Below are 21481 nucleotides of genomic sequence, written 5' to 3'. Positions count from 1 at the left end.
TCCAATCTCTCCATCCTTCTATCCTCCACAGGGGACCCTCCAATCTCTCCATCCTTCTATCCTCCACAGGGGGCCCTCCAATCTCTCCATCCTTCTATCCTCCACAGGGGACCCTCCAATCTCTCCATCCTTCTATCCTCCACAGGGGACCCTCCAATCTCCCCATCCTTCTATCCTCCACAGGGGACTCTCCAATCTCTCCATCCTTCTATCCTCCACAGGGGACTCTCCAATCTCTCCATCCTTCTATCCTCCACAGGGGACTCTCCAATCTCTCCATCCTTCTATCCTCCACAGGGGTCCCTCCAATCTCTCCATCCTTCTATCCTCCACAGGGGACCCCTCCAATCTCTCCATCCTTCTATCCTCCACAGGGGACCCTCCAATCTCTCCATCCTTCTATCCTTCACAGGGGACCCTCCAATCTCTCCATCCTTCTATCCTCCACAGGGGACTCTCCAATCTCTCCATCCTTCTATCCTCCACAGAGGACCCTCCAATCTCTCCATCCTTCTATCCTCCACAGGGGACCCTCCAATCTCTCCATCCTTCTATCCTCCACAGGGGACCCTCCAATCTCTCCATCCTTCTATCCTCCACAGGGGACCCTCCAATCTCTCCATCCTTCTATCCTCCACAGGGGTCCCTCCAATCTCTCCATCCTTCTATCCTCCACAGGGGACCCTCCAATCTCTCCATCCTTCTATCCTTCACAGGGGACCCTCCAATCTCTCCATCCTTCTATCCTCCACAGGGGACCCTCCAATCTCTCCATCCTTCTATCCTCCACAGGGGACCCTCCAATCTCTCCATCCTTCTATCCTCCACAGGGGACCCTCCAATCTCTCCATCCTTCTATCCTCCACAGGGGACTCTCCAATCTCTCCATCCTTCTATCCTCCACAGGGGACTCTCCAATCTCTCCATCCTTCTATCCTCCACAGGGGACCCTCCAATCTCTCCATCCTTCTATCCTCCACAGGGGACCCTCCAATCTCTCCATCCTTCTATCCTCCACAGGGGACCCTCCAATCTCTCCATCCTTCTATCCTTCACAGGGGACCCTCCAATCTCTCCATCCTTCTATCCTTCACAGGGGACCCTCCAATCTCTCCATCCTTCTATCCTTCACAGGGGACCCTCCAATCTCTCCATCCTTCTATCCTCCACAGGGGACTCTCCAATCTCTCCATCCTTCTATCCTCCACAGAGGACCCTCCAATCTCTCCATCCTTCTATCCTCCACAGGGGACCCTCCAATCTCTCCATCCTTCTATCCTCCACAGGGGACCCTCCAATCTCTCCATCCTTCTATCCTCCACAGGGGGCCCTCCAATCTCTCCATCCTTCTATCCTCCACAGGGGACCCTCCAATCTCTCCATCCTTCTATCCTCCACAGGGGACCCTCCAATCTCCCCATCCTTCTATCCTCCACAGGGGACTCTCCAATCTCTCCATCCTTCTATCCTCCACAGGGGACTCTCCAATCTCTCCATCCTTCTATCCTCCACAGGGGACTCTCCAATCTCTCCATCCTTCTATCCTCCACAGGGGTCCCTCCAATCTCTCCATCCTTCTATCCTCCACAGGGGACCCCTCCAATCTCTCCATCCTTCTATCCTCCACAGGGGACCCTCCAATCTCTCCATCCTTCTATCCTTCACAGGGGACCCTCCAATCTCTCCATCCTTCTATCCTCCACAGGGGACTCTCCAATCTCTCCATCCTTCTATCCTCCACAGAGGACCCTCCAATCTCTCCATCCTTCTATCCTCCACAGGGGACCCTCCAATCTCTCCATCCTTCTATCCTCCACAAGGGACCCTCCAATCTCTCCATCCTTCTATCCTCCACAGGGGTCCCTCCAATCTCTCCATCCTTCTATCTTCCACAGGGGACCCTCCAATCTCTCCATCCTTCTATCCTCCACAGGGGACTCTCCAATCTCTCCATCCTTCTATCCTCCACAGAGGACCCTCCAATCTCTCCATCCTTCTATCCTCCACAGGGGACCCTCCAATCTCTCCATCCTTCTATCCTCCACCGGGGACTCTCCAATCTCTCCATCCTTCTATCCTTCACAGGGGACCCTCCAATCTCTCCATCCTTCTATCCTCCACAGGGGACCCTCCAATCTCTCCATCCTTCTATCCTCCACAGGGGACCCTCCAATCTCTCCATCCTTCTATCCTCCACAGGGGACCCTCCAATCTCTCCATCCTTCTATCCTCCACAGGGGACTCTCCAATCTCTCCATCCTTCTATCCTCCACAGGGGACTCTCCAATCTCTCCATCCTTCTATCCTCCACAGGGGACCCTCCAATCTCTCCATCCTTCTATCCTCCACAGGGGACCCTCCAATCTCTCCATCCTTCTATCCTCCACAGGGGACCCTCCAATCTCTCCATCCTTCTATCCTTCACAGGGGACCCTCCAATCTCTCCATCCTTCTATCCTTCACAGGGGACCCTCCAATCTCTCCATCCTTCTATCCTTCACAGGGGACCCTCCAATCTCTCCATCCTTCTATCCTCCACAGGGGACTCTCCAATCTCTCCATCCTTCTATCCTCCACAGAGGACCCTCCAATCTCTCCATCCTTCTATCCTCCACAGGGGACCCTCCAATCTCTCCATCCTTCTATCCTCCACAGGGGACCCTCCAATCTCTCCATCCTTCTATCCTCCACAGGGGGCCCTCCAATCTCTCCATCCTTCTATCCTCCACAGGGGACCCTCCAATCTCTCCATCCTTCTATCCTCCACAGGGGACCCTCCAATCTCCCCATCCTTCTATCCTCCACAGGGGACTCTCCAATCTCTCCATCCTTCTATCCTCCACAGGGGACTCTCCAATCTCTCCATCCTTCTATCCTCCACAGGGGACTCTCCAATCTCTCCATCCTTCTATCCTCCACAGGGGTCCCTCCAATCTCTCCATCCTTCTATCCTCCACAGGGGACCCCTCCAATCTCTCCATCCTTCTATCCTCCACAGGGGTCCCTCCAATCTCTCCATCCTTCTATCTTCCACAGGGGACCCTCCAATCTCTCCATCCTTCTATCCTTCACAGGGGACCCTCCAATCTCTCCATCCTTCTATCCTCCACAGGGGACCCTCCAATCTCTCCATCCTTCTATCTTCCACAGGGGACCCTCCAATCTCTCCATCCTTCTATCCTCCACAGGGGACTCTCCAATCTCTCCATCCTTCTATCCTCCACAGAGGACCCTCCAATCTCTCCATCCTTCTATCCTCCACAGGGGACCCTCCAATCTCTCCATCCTTCTATCCTCCACCGGGGACTCTCCAATCTCTCCATCCTTCTATCCTCCACAGGGGACCCTCCAATCTCTCCATCCTTCTATCCTTCACAGGGGACCCTCCAAACTCTCCATCCTTCTATCCTCCACAGGGGACCCCTCCAATCTCTCCATCCTTCTATCCTCCACAGGGGTCCCTCCAATCTCTCCATCCTTCTATCTTCCACAGGGGACCCTCCAATCTCTCCATCCTTCTATCCTCCACAGGGGACTCTCCAATCTCTCCATCCTTCTATCCTCCACAGAGGACCCTCCAATCTCTCCATCCTTCTATCCTCCACAGGGGACCCTCCAATCTCTCCATCCTTCTATCCTCCACCGGGGACTCTCCAATCTCTCCATCCTTCTATCCTTCACAGGGGACCCTCCAATCTCTCCATCCTTCTATCCTCCACAGGGGACCCTCCAATCTCTCCATCCTTCTATCCTCCCCAGGGGACCCTCCAATCTCTCCATCCTTCTATCCTCCACAGGGGACCCTCCAATCTCTCCATCCTTCTATCCTTCACAGGGGACCCTCCAATCTCTCCATCCTTCTATCCTTCACAGGGGACCCTCCAATCTCTCCATCCTTCTATCCTCCACAGGGGACTCTCCAATCTCTCCATCCTTCTATCCTCCACAGAGGACCCTCCAATCTCTCCATCCTTCTATCCTCCACAGGGGACCCTCCAATCTCTCCATCCTTCTATCCTCCACAGGGGACTCTCCAATCTCTCCATCCTTCTATCCTCCACAGGGGACTCTCCAATCTCTCCATCCTTCTATCCTCCACAGGGGTCCCTCCAATCTCTCCATCCTTCTATCCTCCACAGGGGACCCCTCCAATCTCTCCATCCTTCTATCCTCCACAGGGGTCCCTCCAATCTCTCCATCCTTCTATCTTCCACAGGGGACCCTCCAATCTCTCCATCCTTCCATCCTTCACAGGGGACCCTCCAATCTCTCCATCCTTCTATCCTTCACAGGGGACCCTCCAATCTCTCCATCCTTCTATCCTCCACAGGGGACCCTCCAATCTCTCCATCCTTCTATCTTCCACAGGGGACCCTCCAATCTCTCCATCCTTCTATCCTCCACAGGGGACTCTCCAATCTCTCCATCCTTCTATCCTCCACAGAGGACCCTCCAATCTCTCCATCCTTCTATCCTCCACAGGGGACCCTCCAATCTCTCCATCCTTCTATCCCCCACAGGGGACCCCTCCAATCTCTCCATCCTTCTATCCTCCACCGGGGACTCTCCAATCTCTCCATCCTTCTATCCTCCACAGGGGACCCTCCAATCTCTCCATCCTTCTATCCTCCACAGAGGACCCTCCAATCTCTCCATCCTTCTATCCTCCACAGGGGACCCTCCAATCTCTCCATCCTTCTATCCTCCACAGGGGGCCCTCCAAACTCTCCATCCTTCTATCCTCCACAGGGGACCCCTCCAATCTCTCCATCCTTCTATCCTCCACAGGGGTCCCTCCAATCTCTCCATCCTTCTATCTTCCACAGGGGACCCTCCAATCTCTCCATCCTTCTATCCTCCACAGGGGACTCTCCAATCTCTCCATCCTTCTATCCTCCACAGAGGACCCTCCAATCTCTCCATCCTTCTATCCTCCACAGGGGACCCTCCAATCTCTCCATCCTTCTATCCTCCACCGGGGACTCTCCAATCTCTCCATCCTTCTATCCTTCACAGGGGACCCTCCAATCTCTCCATCCTTCTATCCTCCACAGGGGACCCTCCAATCTCTCCATCCTTCTATCCTCCCCAGGGGACCCTCCAATCTCTCCATCCTTCTATCCTCCACAGGGGACCCTCCAATCTCTCCATCCTTCTATCCTTCACAGGGGACCCTCCAATCTCTCCATCCTTCTATCCTTCACAGGGGACCCTCCAATCTCTCCATCCTTCTATCCTCCACAGGGGACCCTCCAATCTCTCCATCCTTCTATCCTCCACAGGGGACCCTCCAATCTCTCCATCCTTCTATCCTCCACAGGGGACTCTCCAATCTCTCCATCCTTCTATCCTCCACAGGGGACTCTCCAATCTCTCCATCCTTCTATCCTCCACAGGGGTCCCTCCAATCTCTCCATCCTTCTATCCTCCACAGGGGACCCCTCCAATCTCTCCATCCTTCTATCCTCCACAGGGGTCCCTCCAATCTCTCCATCCTTCTATCTTCCACAGGGGACCCTCCAATCTCTCCATCCTTCTATCCTTCACAGGGGACCCTCCAATCTCTCCATCCTTCTATCCTCCACAGGGGACCCTCCAATCTCCCCATCCTTCTATCTTCCACAGGGGACCCTCCAATCTCTCCATCCTTCTATCCTCCACAGGGGACTCTCCAATCTCTCCATCCTTCTATCCTCCACAGAGGACCCTCCAATCTCTCCATCCTTCTATCCTCCACAGGGGACCCTCCAATCTCTCCATCCTTCTATCCTCCACCGGGGACTCTCCAATCTCTCCATCCTTCTATCCTCCACAGGGGACCCTCCAATCTCTCCATCCTTCTATCCTCCACAGAGGACCCTCCAATCTCTCCATCCTTCTATCCTCCACAGGGGACCCTCCAATCTCTCCATCCTTCTATCCTCCACAGGGGGCCCTCCAAACTCTCCATCCTTCTATCCTCCACAGGGGACCCCTCCAATCTCTCCATCCTTCTATCCTCCACAGGGGTCCCTCCAATCTCTCCATCCTTCTATCTTCCACAGGGGACCCTCCAATCTCTCCATCCTTCTATCCTCCACAGGGGACTCTCCAATCTCTCCATCCTTCTATCCTCCACAGAGGACCCTCCAATCTCTCCATCCTTCTATCCTCCACAGGGAACCCTCCAATCTCTCCATCCTTCTATCCTCCACAGGGGACCCTCCAATCTCTCCATCCTTCTATCCTCCACAGGGGACCCTCCAATCTCTCCATCCTTCTATCCTCCACAGGGGTCCCTCCAATCTCTCCATCCTTCTATCCTCCACAGGGGACCCTCCAATCTCTCCATCCTTCTATCCTCCACAGGGGACCCTCCAATCTCTCCATCCTTCTATCCTCCACAGGGGACCCTCCAATCTCTCCATCCTTCTATCTTCCACAGGGGACCCTCCAATCTCTCCATCCTTCTATCCTCCACAGGGGACCCTCCAATCTCTCCATCCTTCTATCCTCCACAGGGGACCCTCCAATCTCTCCATCCTTCTATCCTTCACAGGGGTCCCTCCAATCTCTCCATCCTTCTATCCTCCACAGGGGACCCTCCAATCTCTCCATCCTTCTATCCTCCACAGGGGACCCTCCAATCTCTCCATCCTTCTATCCTTCACAGGGGACCCTCCAATCTCTCCATCCTTCTATCCTTCACAGGGGACCCTCCAATCTCTCCATCCTTCTATCCTCCACAGGGGACTCTCCAATCTCTCCATCCTTCTATCCTCCACAGAGGACCCTCCAATCTCTCCATCCTTCTATCCTCCACAGGGGACCCTCCAATCTCTCCATCCTTCTATCCTTCACAGGGGTCCCTCCAATCTCTCCATCCTTCTATCCTCCCCAGGGGACCCTCCAATCTCTCCATCCTTCTATCCTCCACAGGGGACCCTCCAATCTCTCCATCCTTCTATCCTCCACAGGGGACCCTCCAATCTCTCCATCCTTCTATCCTCCACAGGGGACCCTCCAATCTCTCCATCCTTCTATCCTCCACAGGGGACCCTCCAATCTCTCCATCCTTCTATCCTTCACAGGGGACCCTCCAATCTCTCCATCCTTCTATCCTTCACAGGGGACCCTCCAATCTCTCCATCCTTCTATCCTCCACAGGGGACTCTCCAATCTCTCCATCCTTCTATCCTCCACAGAGGACTCTCCAATCTCTCCATCCTTCTATCCTCCACAGGGGACTCTCCAATCTCTCCATCCTTCTATCCTCCACAGGGGACTCTCCAATCTCTCCATCCTTCTATCCTCCACAGGGGTCCCTCCAATCTCTCCATCCTTCTATCCTCCACAGGGGACCCCTCCAATCTCTCCATCCTTCTATCCTCCACAGGGGTCCCTCCAATCTCTCCATCCTTCTATCTTCCACAGGGGACCCTCCAATCTCTCCATCCTTCTATCCTTCACAGGGGACCCTCCAATCTCTCCATCCTTCTATCCTTCACAGGGGACCCTCCAATCTCTCCATCCTTCTATCCTCCACAGGGGACCCTCCAATCTCTCCATCCTTCTATCTTCCACAGGGGACCCTCCAATCTCTCCATCCTTCTATCCTCCACAGGGGACTCTCCAATCTCTCCATCCTTCTATCCTCCACAGAGGACCCTCCAATCTCTCCATCCTTCTATCCTCCACAGGGGACCCTCCAATCTCTCCATCCTTCTATCCTCCACCGGGGACTCTCCAATCTCTCCATCCTTCTATCCTCCACAGGGGACCCTCCAATCTCTCCATCCTTCTATCCTCCACAGAGGACCCTCCAATCTCTCCATCCTTCTATCCTCCACAGGGGACCCTCCAATCTCTCCATCCTTCTATCCTCCACAGGGGGCCCTCCAAACTCTCCATCCTTCTATCCTCCACAGGGGACCCCTCCAATCTCTCCATCCTTCTATCCTCCACAGGGGTCCCTCCAATCTCTCCATCCTTCTATCTTCCACAGGGGACCCTCCAATCTCTCCATCCTTCTATCCTCCACAGGGGACTCTCCAATCTCTCCATCCTTCTATCCTCCACAGGGGACCCTCCAATCTCTCCATCCTTCTATCCTCCACCGGGGACTCTCCAATCTCTCCATCCTTCTATCCTTCACAGGGGACCCTCCAATCTCTCCATCCTTCTATCCTCCACAGGGGACCCTCCAATCTCTCCATCCTTCTATCCTCCCCAGGGGACCCTCCAATCTCTCCATCCTTCTATCCTCCACAGGGGACCCTCCAATCTCTCCATCCTTCTATCCTTCACAGGGGACCCTCCAATCTCTCCATCCTTCTATCCTTCACAGGGGACCCTCCAATCTCTCCATCCTTCTATCCTCCACAGGGGACCCTCCAATCTCTCCATCCTTCTATCCTCCACAGGGGACCCTCCAATCTCTCCATCCTTCTATCCTCCACAGGGGACCCTCCAATCTCTCCATCCTTCTATCCTCCACAGGGGACCCTCCAATCTCTCCATCCTTCTATCTTCCACAGGGGACCCTCCAATCTCTCCATCCTTCTATCCTCCACCGGGGACTCTCCAATCTCTCCATCCTTCTATCCTCCACAGGGGACTCTCCAATCTCTCCATCCTTCTATCCTCCACAGGGGACTCTCCAATCTCTCCATCCTTCTATCCTCCACAGGGGTCCCTCCAATCTCTCCATCCTTCTATCCTCCACAGGGGACCCCTCCAATCTCTCCATCCTTCTATCCTCCACAGGGGTCCCTCCAATCTCTCCATCCTTCTATCTTCCACAGGGGACCCTCCAATCTCTCCATCCTTCTATCCTCCACAGGGGACCCTCCAATCTCCCCATCCTTCTATCTTCCACAGGGGACCCTCCAATCTCTCCATCCTTCTATCCTCCACAGGGGACTCTCCAATCTCTCCATCCTTCTATCCTCCACAGAGGACCCTCCAATCTCTCCATCCTTCTATCCTCCACAGGGGACCCTCCAATCTCTCCATCCTTCTATCCTCCACCGGGGACTCTCCAATCTCTCCATCCTTCTATCCTCCACAGGGGACCCTCCAATCTCTCCATCCTTCTATCCTCCACAGAGGACCCTCCAATCTCTCCATCCTTCTATCCTCCACAGGGGACCCTCCAATCTCTCCATCCTTCTATCCTCCACAGGGGGCCCTCCAAACTCTCCATCCTTCTATCCTCCACAGGGGACCCCTCCAATCTCTCCATCCTTCTATCCTCCACAGGGGTCCCTCCAATCTCTCCATCCTTCTATCCTCCACAGGGGACCCTCCAATCTCTCCATCCTTCTATCCTTCACAGGGGACCCTCCAATCTCTCCATCCTTCTATCCTTCACAGGGGACCCTCCAATCTCTCCATCCTTCTATCCTCCACAGGGGACTCTCCAATCTCTCCATCCTTCTATCCTCCACAGAGGACCCTCCAATCTCTCCATCCTTCTATCCTCCACAGGGGACCCTCCAATCTCTCCATCCTTCTATCCTCCACAGGGGACCCTCCAATCTCTCCATCCCTCTATCCTCCACAGGGGACCCTCCAATCTCTCCATCCTTCTATCCTCCACAGGGGTCCCTCCAATCTCTCCATCCTTCTATCCTCCACAGGGGACCCTCCAATCTCTCCATCCTTCTATCCTCCACAGGGGACCCTCCAATCTCTCCATCCTTCTATCCTCCACAGGGGACCCTCCAATCTCTCCATCCTTCTATCTTCCACAGGGGACCCTCCAATCTCTCCATCCTTCTATCCTCCACAGGGGACCCTCCAATCTCTCCATCCTTCTATCCTCCACAGGGGACCCTCCAATCTCTCCATCCTTCTATCCTTCACAGGGGTCCCTCCAATCTCTCCATCCTTCTATCCTCCACAGGGGACCCTCCAATCTCTCCATCCTTCTATTCTCCACAGGGGACCCTCCAATCTTCCCATCCTTCTATCCTCCACAGGGGACCCTCCAATCTCTCCATCCTTCTATCCTCCACAGGGGACCCTCCAATCTCTCCATCCTTCTATCCTCCACAGGGGACCCTCCAATCTCTCCATCCTTCTATCCTTCACAGAGGACCCTCCAATCTTTCCATCCTTCTATCCTCCACAGGGGACCCTCCAATCTCTCCATCCTTCTATCTTCCACAGAGGACCCTCCAATCTCTCCATCCTTCTATCCTCCACAGGGGACCCTCCAATCTCTCCATCCTTCTATTCTCCACAGGGGACCCTCCAATCTCTCCATCCTTCTATCCTCCACAGGGGACCCTCCAATCTCTCCATCCTTCTATCCTCCACAGGGGTCCCTCCAATCTCTCCATCCTTCTATCCTCCACAGGGGACCCTCCAATCTCTCCATCCTTCTATCCTCCACAGGGGACCCTCCAATCTCTCCACCCTTCTATCCTCCACAGGGGACCCTCCAATCTCTCCATCCTTCTATCCTTCACAGGGGACCCTCCAATCTCTCCATCCTTCTATCCTCCACAGGGGACCCTCCAATCTCTCCATCCTTCTATCCTCCACAGAGAACCCTCCAATCTCTCCATCCTTCTATCCTCCACAGGGGACCCTCCAATCTCTCCATCCTTCTATCCTCCACAGGGGACCCTCCAAACTCTCCATCCTTCTATCCTCCACAGGGGACCCTCCAATCTCTCCATCCTTCTATCCTCCACAGAGGACCCTCCAATCTCTCCATCCTTCTATCCTCCACAGGGGACTCTCCAATCTCTCCATCCTTCTATCCTCCACAGAGGACCCTCCAATCTCTCCATCCTTCTATCCTCCACAGGGGACCCTCCAATCTCTCCATCCTTCTATCCTCCACAGGGGACCCTCCAATCTCTCCATCCTTCTATCCTTCACAGGGGACCCTCCAATCTCTCCATCCTTCTATCCTCCACAGAGGACCCTCCAATCTCTCCACCCTTCTATCCTCCACAGGGGACCCTCCAATCTCTCCATCCTTCTATCCTTCACAGGGGACCCTCCAATCTCTCCATCCTTCTATCCTTCACAGGGGACCCTCCAATCTCTCCATCCTTCTATCCTCCACAGGGGACCCTCCAATCTCTCCATCCTTCTATCCTCCACAGGGGACCCTCCAATCTCTCCATCCTTCTATCCTCCACAGGGGACCCTCCAATCTCTCCATCCTTCTATCCTCCACAGAGAACCCTCCAATCTCTCCATCCTTCTATCCTCCACAGGGGACCCTCCAATCTCTCCATCCTTCTATCCTCCACAGGGGACCCTCCAATCTCTCCATCCTTCTATCCTCCACAGGGGACCCTCCAAACTCTCCATCCTTCTATCCTCCACAGGGGACCCTCCAATCTCTCCATCCTTCTATCCTCCACAGGGGACCCTCCAATCTCTCCATCCTTCTATCCTCCACAGGGGACCCTCCAATCTCCCCATCCTTCTATCCTCCACAGGGGGCCCTCCAATCTCTCCATCCTTCTATCCTCCACAGGGGTCCCTCAAATCTCTCAATCCTTCTATCCTCCACAGGGGTCCCTCCAATCTCTCCATCCTTCTATCCTCCACAGGGGTCCCTCCAATCTCTCCATCCTTCTATCCTCCACAGGGGGCCCTCCAATCTCTCCATCCTTCTATCCTCCACAGGGGTCCCTCAAATCTCTCCATCCTTCTATCCTCCACAGGGGTCCCTCCAATCTCTCCATCCTTCTATCCTCCACAGGGGACCCTCAAATCTCTCCATCCTTCTATCCTCCACAGGGGTCTCTCCAATCTCTCCACCCTTCTATCCTCCACAGGGGTCCCTCCAATCTCTCCATCCTTCTATCCTTCACAGGGGACCCTCCAATCTCTCCATCCTTCTATCCTTAACAGGGGGCCCTCCAATCTCTCCATCCTTCTATCCTCCACAGGGGGCCCTCCAATCTCTCCATCCTTCTATCCTCCACAGGAGACCCTCCAATCTCTCCATCCTTCTATCCCCCACAGGGGACCCTCCAATCTCTCCATCCTTCTATCCTCCACAGGGGACCCTCCAATCTCTCCATCCTTCTATCCTCCACAGGGGACCCTCCAATCTCTCCATCCTTCTATCCTCCGCAGGAACCTCCCAAACCTCTCCCCACCAGTCTGCCTCCACAGGGGCCCCTAAAATCTATCTCCACTGGTCTGTTTTCTCCGAAGTGGCCCCTCAAATCTCCATGTCCCTCTATCCTCCACACAGGAGTGGCTCCTGAATCAGCTCAGATGTGTTTTCAGCCTCTATCTCCTCCTCGCTGGTCTAAGTTGCCCAGCCTCCCTTGTTTGCTGTAACTTGAGAGTCTTTTATGTTGGATTACAGAGGAAGACTTGTTCTATTCATCCCTTCTGCAAACTCCCCCCTCCCCCCCCCCCCCCCAACCAGCCTCTCCCTCCCCCCCCCCCCCTCCTTGTCCCTTTTATTCTCTGATCCCAGGACAATGTCCAACCACAATCTGGCATGGCCTTTCACCGATTTGTATGATAAAGGACTGGAGGCCGGGCTTGGCTCCATTCCTATCACATGGCCGCTGTTTACATGCTGAATGTTGGGAGCCTCCGATGGGGAATTCCTGCATTGCTTTTCGAGAGGGACCTCGTAGAAGATTCATCCTCCAGGGACAGGAGCTTTTCCCATTCGCTGAATCCGAAGGGGGGGGGGGGGGGGCAGGAATACAAAGTCTGGATGCCAGGCGAGGTTGTGACACGCCGTGCGTTGTACCCTGACCCTTGGAATCGGCGATCATTTGGTGTATCTCTCATCAGAGAGGTCTACTCTACGTTCAGGAAGATGTAGACCTCCCCTTCGATGGCCATCAGACGGGTTTGGTGTTTGAAGGTTCTCCTCTGCGTCGCCGTCTGCTTCTCCTTCCTCCAGCTCTGGAATTCGCGGTCCCAACTTCTGGAACGATGGTTTCGGTTTTTCGACTTTGCGCCATCCGGAGGAAAAGGTATTAATTTCCCGTCTCTCTTCTCGGAGGAGCTTACGGAACCCGAGTGCCGGACGGAGCTTCTCCTTCTTATCTTGGTGGCCTCAAAGCCCGACCATCAGGACTCCCGGAAGGCCATACGGAGGACGTGGGCCTCTCCAACCGAAAGGACCGTGGACAACTGGCAGGTGGTGTTTTTAGTCGGACGGACGTTGGATGTAGAACTCGATTGGCGCATCCACAATGAGCAGAAGGCCAGTTATGATATTCTCATGGGGGACTACCTGGACTCCTACCGTAACCTAACCCTAAAGGTCATGCACGGCATGAAGTGGGCGGCGGATAGGTGCCGGCCGCGCTACATTCTGAAAACAGACGACGACTGCTTCGTCAACACGCACTACCTCCCGTCCTTCCTGAGGGACCGCGGCCCCGGTAGTAGTGGCCACCTCTACGTGGGCTCAGCCGTCCCGGAGAAGAAGAGAGTCGTCATTCGGGATCCGCTCAGCGAACGGTACGTTTCATACCGGGAGTACGAGCCCAATTTGTACCCGCCGTACGCCAACGGAATCGGGTACATCGTGTCCTTCCACGCGGCCAAGTCCATCCTACGTGCCGCAAGGACCGTTCCTCCCATCCCCGTGGAGGACGCCTATCTCGGGATTTTAGCGGAGAGGGCCGGGATCGGGCTTCTCGCCAGCCCCAGGTTTGCCCAACGCAATCTAAAATGGAGCGTCTGCAACTACCGCTTCCTCATGGTGATCCGCGGACTCTCTCCAGAGGACCAGGCCTTGGCGCTGGAGAACCTTCGAAGGACCAGGACGTCCTGCAACCACAGCGCCGAGGTGGCGCACTGGAGGTGACCAAGGAAGCCGGCCAAATCGTTGAAAATTGTGTTTTCCGTCACCCCAATCCCACCGTTCAGGCACCATTCAGACTCTCATCCCTCTACCTGCCGTCTTCCACTGCAGGTCAGCAGGATCGGTGGCCGTGGAGGAACTTAGAACAATCCTCATTCTGGACAACCGCCAAACACAACCAACGTCTTCTCTGGTGTGAGGGGAAGAGAGAAAAGAAATTCATAGATGTTTGTTCATCATCAAAACTGCAAAATCGAATGTTCTCAGGTTATAATCTCTGCAGATCGAATGTTATTCATGAACAAAACAAAACTTTTAATAGGGAAAATACAGCTGAAAAGCACACTTATTTTTCTGATGATATTCACTTCTATCTGGTGGACCTAATACAGTATTTTCACCATTCACTGCATTTTTATGAACATTCGATCTGCAGAGAATATAGCCTGAGAACATTCTCTGAACAGGGAAAATACATCGCCACTAGGTGGAGCGGAGGAGCACACGTACCTTCTATAATACTCAGCTCCATCTGAGTATTATAGAAAGTATGGGTATTATAAAAACACTGTGAATGGGGTAAATACTGCATTATGACCACTAGATGGAGCTGAGGAGCGCACGTACCTTCTATAATACTCAGCTCCATCTAGTGGTCATAATGCAGTATTTACCCAATTTACAGTGTTTTTTTTTTTTTTAAAGTTTTACATTCGATCTGCAGAGAATATAGCCTGAGAACATTCCTGATTAAGGAAAATAAATCACCACTAGGTGGAGCTGAGGAGCGCATGTACCTTCTATAATACTCAGCTCCATCTAGTGGTCATAATGCAGTATTTTCCCCATTCACAGTGCTTTTTCTTTTACAGTTTAACATTCGATCTGCAGAGACTATAGCCTGAGAACATTCCCTGAATAGGGGAAATACATCACCACTAGGTGGAGCTGAGGAACACATGTACCTTCTATAATATTCAGCTCCATCCAGTGTTCATAATGCAGTATTTATCCCATTTACAGTGTTTTTTTTTTAAGTTTTTCATTCGATCTGCAGAGAATATAGCCTGAGAACATTCCTGATTAAGGAAAATACATCACCACTAGGTGGAGCTGAGGAGCACACTTATTTTTTATGATAATCAGCTCCATCTAGTGGTCATAATGCAGTGTTTTCCCCATTCATAGTGCTTTTTCTTTTACAGTTTAACATTCGATCTGCAGAGAATATAGCCTGAGAACATTCCCCGAATAGGGGAAATACAACGCCACTAGGTGGAGCTGAGGAGCGCACGTACCTTCTATAATACTCAGCTCCATCTAGTGTTCATAATGCAGTATTTACCCCATTTACAGTGGGTTTTTTTTTTAAAGTTTTACATTTGATCTGCAGAGAATATAGCCTTAGAACATTCCTGATTAAGGAAAATACATCACCACTAGGTGGAGCTGAGGAGCACACGTACCTTCTATAATACTCAGCTCCATCTAGTGGTCATAATGCAGTATTTACCCCATTCACAGTGTTTTTTTTTTTAAAAAGGTTTACATTCGATCTGCAGAGAATATAGCCTGAGAACATTCCCTGAATAGGGGAAATACAACGCCACTAGGTGGAGCTGAGGAGCGCACGTACCTTCTATAATACTCAGCTCCATCTAGTGGTCATAATGCAGTATTTACCCCATTCACAGTGTTTTTTTTTAAAAAAAAAGGTTTACATTCGATCTGCAGAGAATATAGCCTGAGAACATTCCCTGAATAGGGGAAATACAACGCCACTAGGTGGAGCTGAGGAGCGCACTTATTTTTTATGATAATCAGCTCCATCTACTGGTCATAATGCAGTGTTTTCCCCATTCACAGTGGTTTTTCTTTTACAGTTTAACATTCGATCTGCAGAGAATATAGCCTGAGAACTTTCCCTGAATAGGGGAAATACATCACCATTAGGTGGAGCTGAGAAACACATGTGCCTTCTATAATACTCAGCTCCATCCAGTGTTCATAATGCAGTATTTACCCCATTCAGAGAGTTTTTTTTTTTAAGTTTTACATTCGATCTGCAGAGAATATAGCCTGAGAACATTCCTGATTAAGGAAAATAAATCACCACTAGGTGGAGCTGAGGAGCGCACTTATTTTTTATGATAATCAGCTCCATCTACTGGTCATAATGCAGTATTTTCCCCATTCACAGTGGTTTTTCTTTTACAGTTTAACATTCGATCTGCAGAGAATATAGCCTGAGAACATTCCCTAAATAGGGGAAATACATCGCCACTAGGTGGAGCTGAGGAGCACACGTACCTTCTATAATACTCAGCTCCATCTAGTGTTCATAATGCAGTATTTTCCCCATTCACAGTGTTTTTTTAAAATAGTTTTACACTCGATCTGTAGAGGATATAGCCCGAGGACACTCCCTGATTAAGGAAAATACATCGCCACTAGGTAGAGCTGAGGAGCACACTTATTTTTTATGATATTCAGCTCCATCTACTGGTCATAAACCAGTATTTTCCCCATTCATAGTGCTTTTTTTTAACGTTTAACATTCGACCTTCAGAGAATATAGCCTAAGAACATTCCCCAAATAGGGGAAATACAGTGCCATTAGGTAGAGCTGAGGAGTGCACGTACCTCCTTTAATACTCAGCTCCATTTAGTGGTCGTAATGCATTTTTTCCCCATTCACAGTGTTTTTTTTTAACCGTTTAACATTCGATCTGCAGAGAATATAGCCTGAGAACCTTCCCTGAATAGGGCAAATACATCACCACTAGATGGAGCTGAGAAGCCTCCCTTTTCACTATAATACTCATCTCCCTCTAGTGGTCATATTGCAGTTTCATAGTGCTTTTTTTTTTTTTTTTTTTTTTTTTTTTTAAAGTTTAACAATCGATCTGCAGAGAATATAGCTTGAGAACATTCCCTGCATAAGGAAAATACAGCGCCACTAGATGGAGCTGAGGAGCGCACGTACCTCCTATAATACTCAGCTCCATCTAGTGGTCGCAATGCAGTATGTTCCCCATTTACAGTGTTTCTAAGAGATTAACATTCGATCTACAGAGACTATAGCCTGAGAACATTCCCTGCATAAGGAAAACACAGCGCCACTAGATGGAGCTGAGGAGCAAACTTGTTTTTCGAAGATATTCAGCTACCATCTAGTGGTCATTATGTAGTATTTTCCCCATTCACAGTGTTATTTTTTTTTTTATACAGTTTAATATTCGACCTTCAGAGAATATATCCCAAGAACATTCGATCTGGCACCATTCACACAGAATGAATTTGCTTACAGTTTCAATGGAAGAATATATATATATATATATAATTTTTTTATTTTTTTTTACGCTCCCAAGTAATTATGGGGGAATAGTTGGGATTGGTGGGATTTATGACTTTTTTTAATGGACACATCGAACTCGCTGGTACTAAAAAGTGCTGATAAAAATGTGAAATTCTGACAGCAATGAATGTCAAAGAAAACTTCTGGAGACCAGAAATAAATTGTGATTCCCAAATCGATCCGAAGCGAAGAACGAAATCATTGTCTGTTGCAGAGTTCCGGTCCTGACATGAGGCGACGGCATTCCTTTTCTGCCTTTATTTTCACCCAAAATCCTGACATAAAAAAAAAAATCTATTTGTCTTGTGAAACATGCGCTATTTTCTCTCCACGTCGAATGTTATTCACTCATATACAAAGCAGCGGATCAGGAAAACACCACGGTATGGCCACTAGATGGAGCTGATGAGAATAGGTGAATTAAACACATGTATTATGATCGTCAGCTCCATCTAGTGGCAGCATTTGCCTTATTCATGCGATTTTTGTGACATTCGACCTGGAGAGAAAACCAGAGAAAAAGAAGTGTGGTAGGACTACAGAGCACCTCCCCATTGCTACTCATCTCATTATCATAGGGGGGGTGTCCTTTAGTCTTGGAGGACAGCACTGGATTTCTAGCAGGATCAATGGGTATTGCTTATACTGATAGAGCAGATCTAATGAAACATTCATGGGGATCGTTACCAAACCAGGAGAGGGATGAGTATTGGGGGATCACATGGTGCAGATGTTGGGGGAGGGGGTGGTCCTTCTGTGGTCACTGGGAGGAGCTCTGTTAGTCATGGAACATCTGCTATGGCCAACTATTAGCAGTGTGAAGGCCAACTCCATCCTTAGGAAGAGGTCACATGTCTGCCGGGTGTTCATCTCTGGGGAGACTCTCCCTCACTTCCTGTCCCGGTGACCCCCATACAGGAAATGGGGGGGGAGATGTTGTCACCGGGACAAGAAATGTGGAGACAGCAATAAAGATGTGGTCAGAGGTTCCCACCGTTCTCTACTGACCTAAAATTTTATTTTGTGTCCCCTTTGGGGAGATTTCATATCACTTCCTGTTCTGACTGGAAATGATGGTGAATCTCCCTAATATGGACACAGAACAAAAACACCTCCATGTGTGACCCCCTCTATATGATCCTCCATGTGTGATCCCCTCTAAATGATCCTCCATGTGTGATCCCCTCTATATGATCCTCCATGTGTGATCCCCTCTATATGATCCTCCATGTGTGATCCCCTCTATATTATCCTCCATGTGTGACCCCCTCTATATGATCCTCCATGTGTGACCCCCTCTATATGATCCTCCATGTGTGATCCCCTCTATATGATCCTCCATGTGTGACCCCCTCTATATGATCCTCCATGTGTGATCCCCTCTATATGACCCTCCATGTGTGATCCCCTCTATATGATCCTCCATGTGTGACCCCCTCTATATGATCCTCCATGTGTGATCCCCTCTATATGATCCTCCATGTGTGACCCCCTCTATATGATCCTCCATGTGTGATCCCCTCTATATGATCCTCCATGTGTGATCCCCTCTATATGATCCTCCATGTGTGATCCCCTCTATATTATCCTCCATGTGTGACCCCCTCTATATGATCCTCCATGTGTGATCCCCTCTATATGATCCTCCATGTGTGACCCCCTCTATATGATCCTCCATGTGTGATCCCCTCTATATGACCCTCCATGTGTGATCCCCTCTATATGATCTTCCATGTGTGATCCCCTCTATATGATCCTCCATGTGTGACCCCCTCTATATGATCCTCCATGTGTGATCCCCTCTATATGATCCTCCATGTGTGATCCCCTCTATATGATCCTCCATGTGTGATCCCCTCTATATGATCCTCCATGTGTGATCCCCTCTATATGATCCTCCATGTGTGATCCCCTCTATATGACCCTCCATGTGTGATCCCCTCTATATGATCCTCCATGTGTGATCCCCTCTATATGACCCTCCATGTGTGATCCCCTCTATATGATCTTCCATGTGTGATCCCCTCTATATGATCCTCCATGTGTGACCCCCTCTATATGATCCTCCATGTGTGATCCCCTCTATATGATCTTCCATGTGTGATCCCCTCTATATGATCCTCCATGTGTGATCCCCTCTATATGATCCTCCATGTGTGATCCCCTCTATATGATCCTCCATGTGTGATCCCCTCTATATGATCCTCCATGTGTGATCCCCTCTATATGACCCTCCATGTGTGATCCCCTCTATATGATCCTCCATGTGTGATCCCCTCTATATGACCCTCCATGTGTGATCCCCTCTATATGATCCTCCATGTGTGATCCCCTCTATATGATCCTCCATGTGTGATCCCCTCTATATGATCCTCCATGTGTGATCCCCTCTATATGATCCTCCATGTGTGATCCCCTCTATATGATCCTCCATGTGTGATCCCCTCTATATGACCCTCCATGTGTGATCCCCTCTATATGATCTTCCATGTGTGATCCCCTCTATATGATCCTCCATGTGTGACCCCCTCTATATGATCCTCCATGTGTGATCCCCTCTATATTATCCTCCATGTGTGACCCCCTCTATATGACCCTCCATGTGTGATCCCCTCTATATGATCCTCCGTGTGTGATCCCCTCTATATGATCTTCCATGTGTGATCCCCTCTATATGATCCTCCATGTGTGATCCCCTCTATATGATCTTCCATGTGTGATCCCCTCTATATGATCCTCCATGTGTGATCCCCTCTATATTATCCTCCATGTGTGACCCCCTCTATATGACCCTCCATGTGTGATCCCCTCTATATGATCCTCCGTGTGTGATCCCCTCTATATGACCCTCCATGTGTGATCCCCTCTATATTATCCTCCATGTGTGACCCCCTCTATATGACCCTCCATGTGTGATCCCCTCTATATGATCCTCCATGTGTGACCCCCTCTATATGACCCTCCATGTGTGATCCCCTCTATATGATCCTCCATGTGTGACCCCCTCTATATGACCCTCCATGTGTGATCCCCTCTATATGATCTTCCATGTGTGATCCTCTCTAAATGATCCTCCATGTGTGACCCCCTCTATATGACCCTCCATGTGTGATCCCCTCTATATGATCCTCCGTGTGTGATCCCCTCTATATTATCCTCCATGTGTGATCCCCTCTATATGATCCTCCGTGTGTGATCCCCTCTATATGATCTTCCATGTGTGATCCCCTCTATATTATCCTCCATGTGTGATCCCCTCTATATGATCCTCCATGTGTGATCCCCTCTATATTATCCTCCATGTGTGATCCCCTCTATATGATCTTCCATGTGTGACCCCCTCTATATGATCCTCCGTGTGTGATCCCCTCTATATGACCCTCCATGTGTGACCCCCTCTATATGATCCTCCGTGTGTGATCCCCTCTATATGATCCTCCATGTGTGATCCCCTCTATATGATCTTCCATGTGTGATCCCCTCTATATGATCCTCCATGTGTGATCCCCTCTATATGACCCTCCATGTGTGATCCTCTCTATATGATCCTCCATGTGTGACCCCCTCTATATGATCCTCCATGTGTGATCCCCTCTATATGATCCTCCATGTGTGATCCCCTCTATATGATCCTCCATGTGTGATCCCCTCTATATGACCCTCCATGTGTGATCCCCTCTATATGATCCTCCATGTGTGATCCCCTCTATATGATCTTCCATGTGTGATCCTCTCTATATGACCCTCCATGTGTGATCCCCTCTATAAGATCCTCCATGTGTGATCCTCTCTATATGACCCTCCATGTGTGATCCTCTCTATATGATCCTCCATGTGTGATCCTCTCTATATGACCCTCCATGTGTGATCCCCTCTATATGACCCTCCATGTGTGATCCCCTCTATATGATCCTCCATGTGTGATCCTCTCTATATGATCCTCCATGTGTGATCCCCTCTATATGATCCTCCATGTGTGATCCCCTCTATATGATCCTCCATGTGTGATCCTCTCTATATGACCCTCCATGTGTGATCCCCTCTATATGACCCTCCATGTGTGATCCCCTCTATATGATCCTCCATGTGTGATCCTCTCTATATGATCCTCCATGTGTGATCCCCTCTATATGATCCTCCATGTGTGATCCCCTCTATATGACCCTCCATGTGTGATCCCCTCTATATGATCTTCCATGTGTGATCCTCTCTATACAGGCATTTACTGGCCATTGGGACAACCGGGAGTTTCCCGGTGGGCCGATAGCTCAGTGGGCCACTCTGATGTAAGGGGGCTGCTGATGGGACACTCTGATGTAAGGGGGCTG

At 50.6% G+C, this 21481-nt stretch overlaps 2 protein-coding genes across 2 annotated transcripts in view; one reads left to right on the top strand and one right to left on the bottom strand.

The window, feature by feature from the left end:
• The first annotated feature begins 12494 nt into the window (after positions 1-12494).
• Positions 12495-14312, top strand: LOC143973768 (beta-1,3-galactosyltransferase 5-like). The gene has a single exon (XM_077474614.1). The coding sequence runs from the start codon at positions 12815-12817 to the stop codon at positions 13796-13798; it is 984 nt and encodes a 327-aa protein (XP_077330740.1). The 5' UTR covers positions 12495-12814; the 3' UTR covers positions 13799-14312.
• A 2821-nt stretch (positions 14313-17133) lies between these two features.
• The window catches only part of LOC143973772 (killer cell lectin-like receptor subfamily B member 1A), a 35787-nt gene continuing 31439 nt past the window's right edge, over positions 17134-21481 (bottom strand). The window contains exon 7 of the mRNA XM_077474618.1: positions 17134-17428. The gene's annotated coding sequence lies outside the window, so the exon portion shown is untranslated. The remainder of the gene's footprint in view (positions 17429-21481) is intronic.

This window comes from Lithobates pipiens, unplaced genomic scaffold (assembly GCF_037356315.1).
Source record: "Lithobates pipiens isolate NorthernLeopardFrog02 unplaced genomic scaffold, aLitPip1_a1.2 Scaffold_96, whole genome shotgun sequence".
NCBI lineage: Eukaryota > Metazoa > Chordata > Amphibia > Anura > Ranidae > Lithobates > Lithobates pipiens.
Note: the sequence above shows the minus strand (reverse complement) of the source record. Positions and strands in the feature narration are given on the sequence as shown.

Coding starts and splice junctions, on each gene's coding strand:
- LOC143973768 (XM_077474614.1), top strand. CDS start 12,815: ATGGCCATCAGACGGGTTTGGTGTTTGAAGGTTCTCCTCTGCGTCGCC.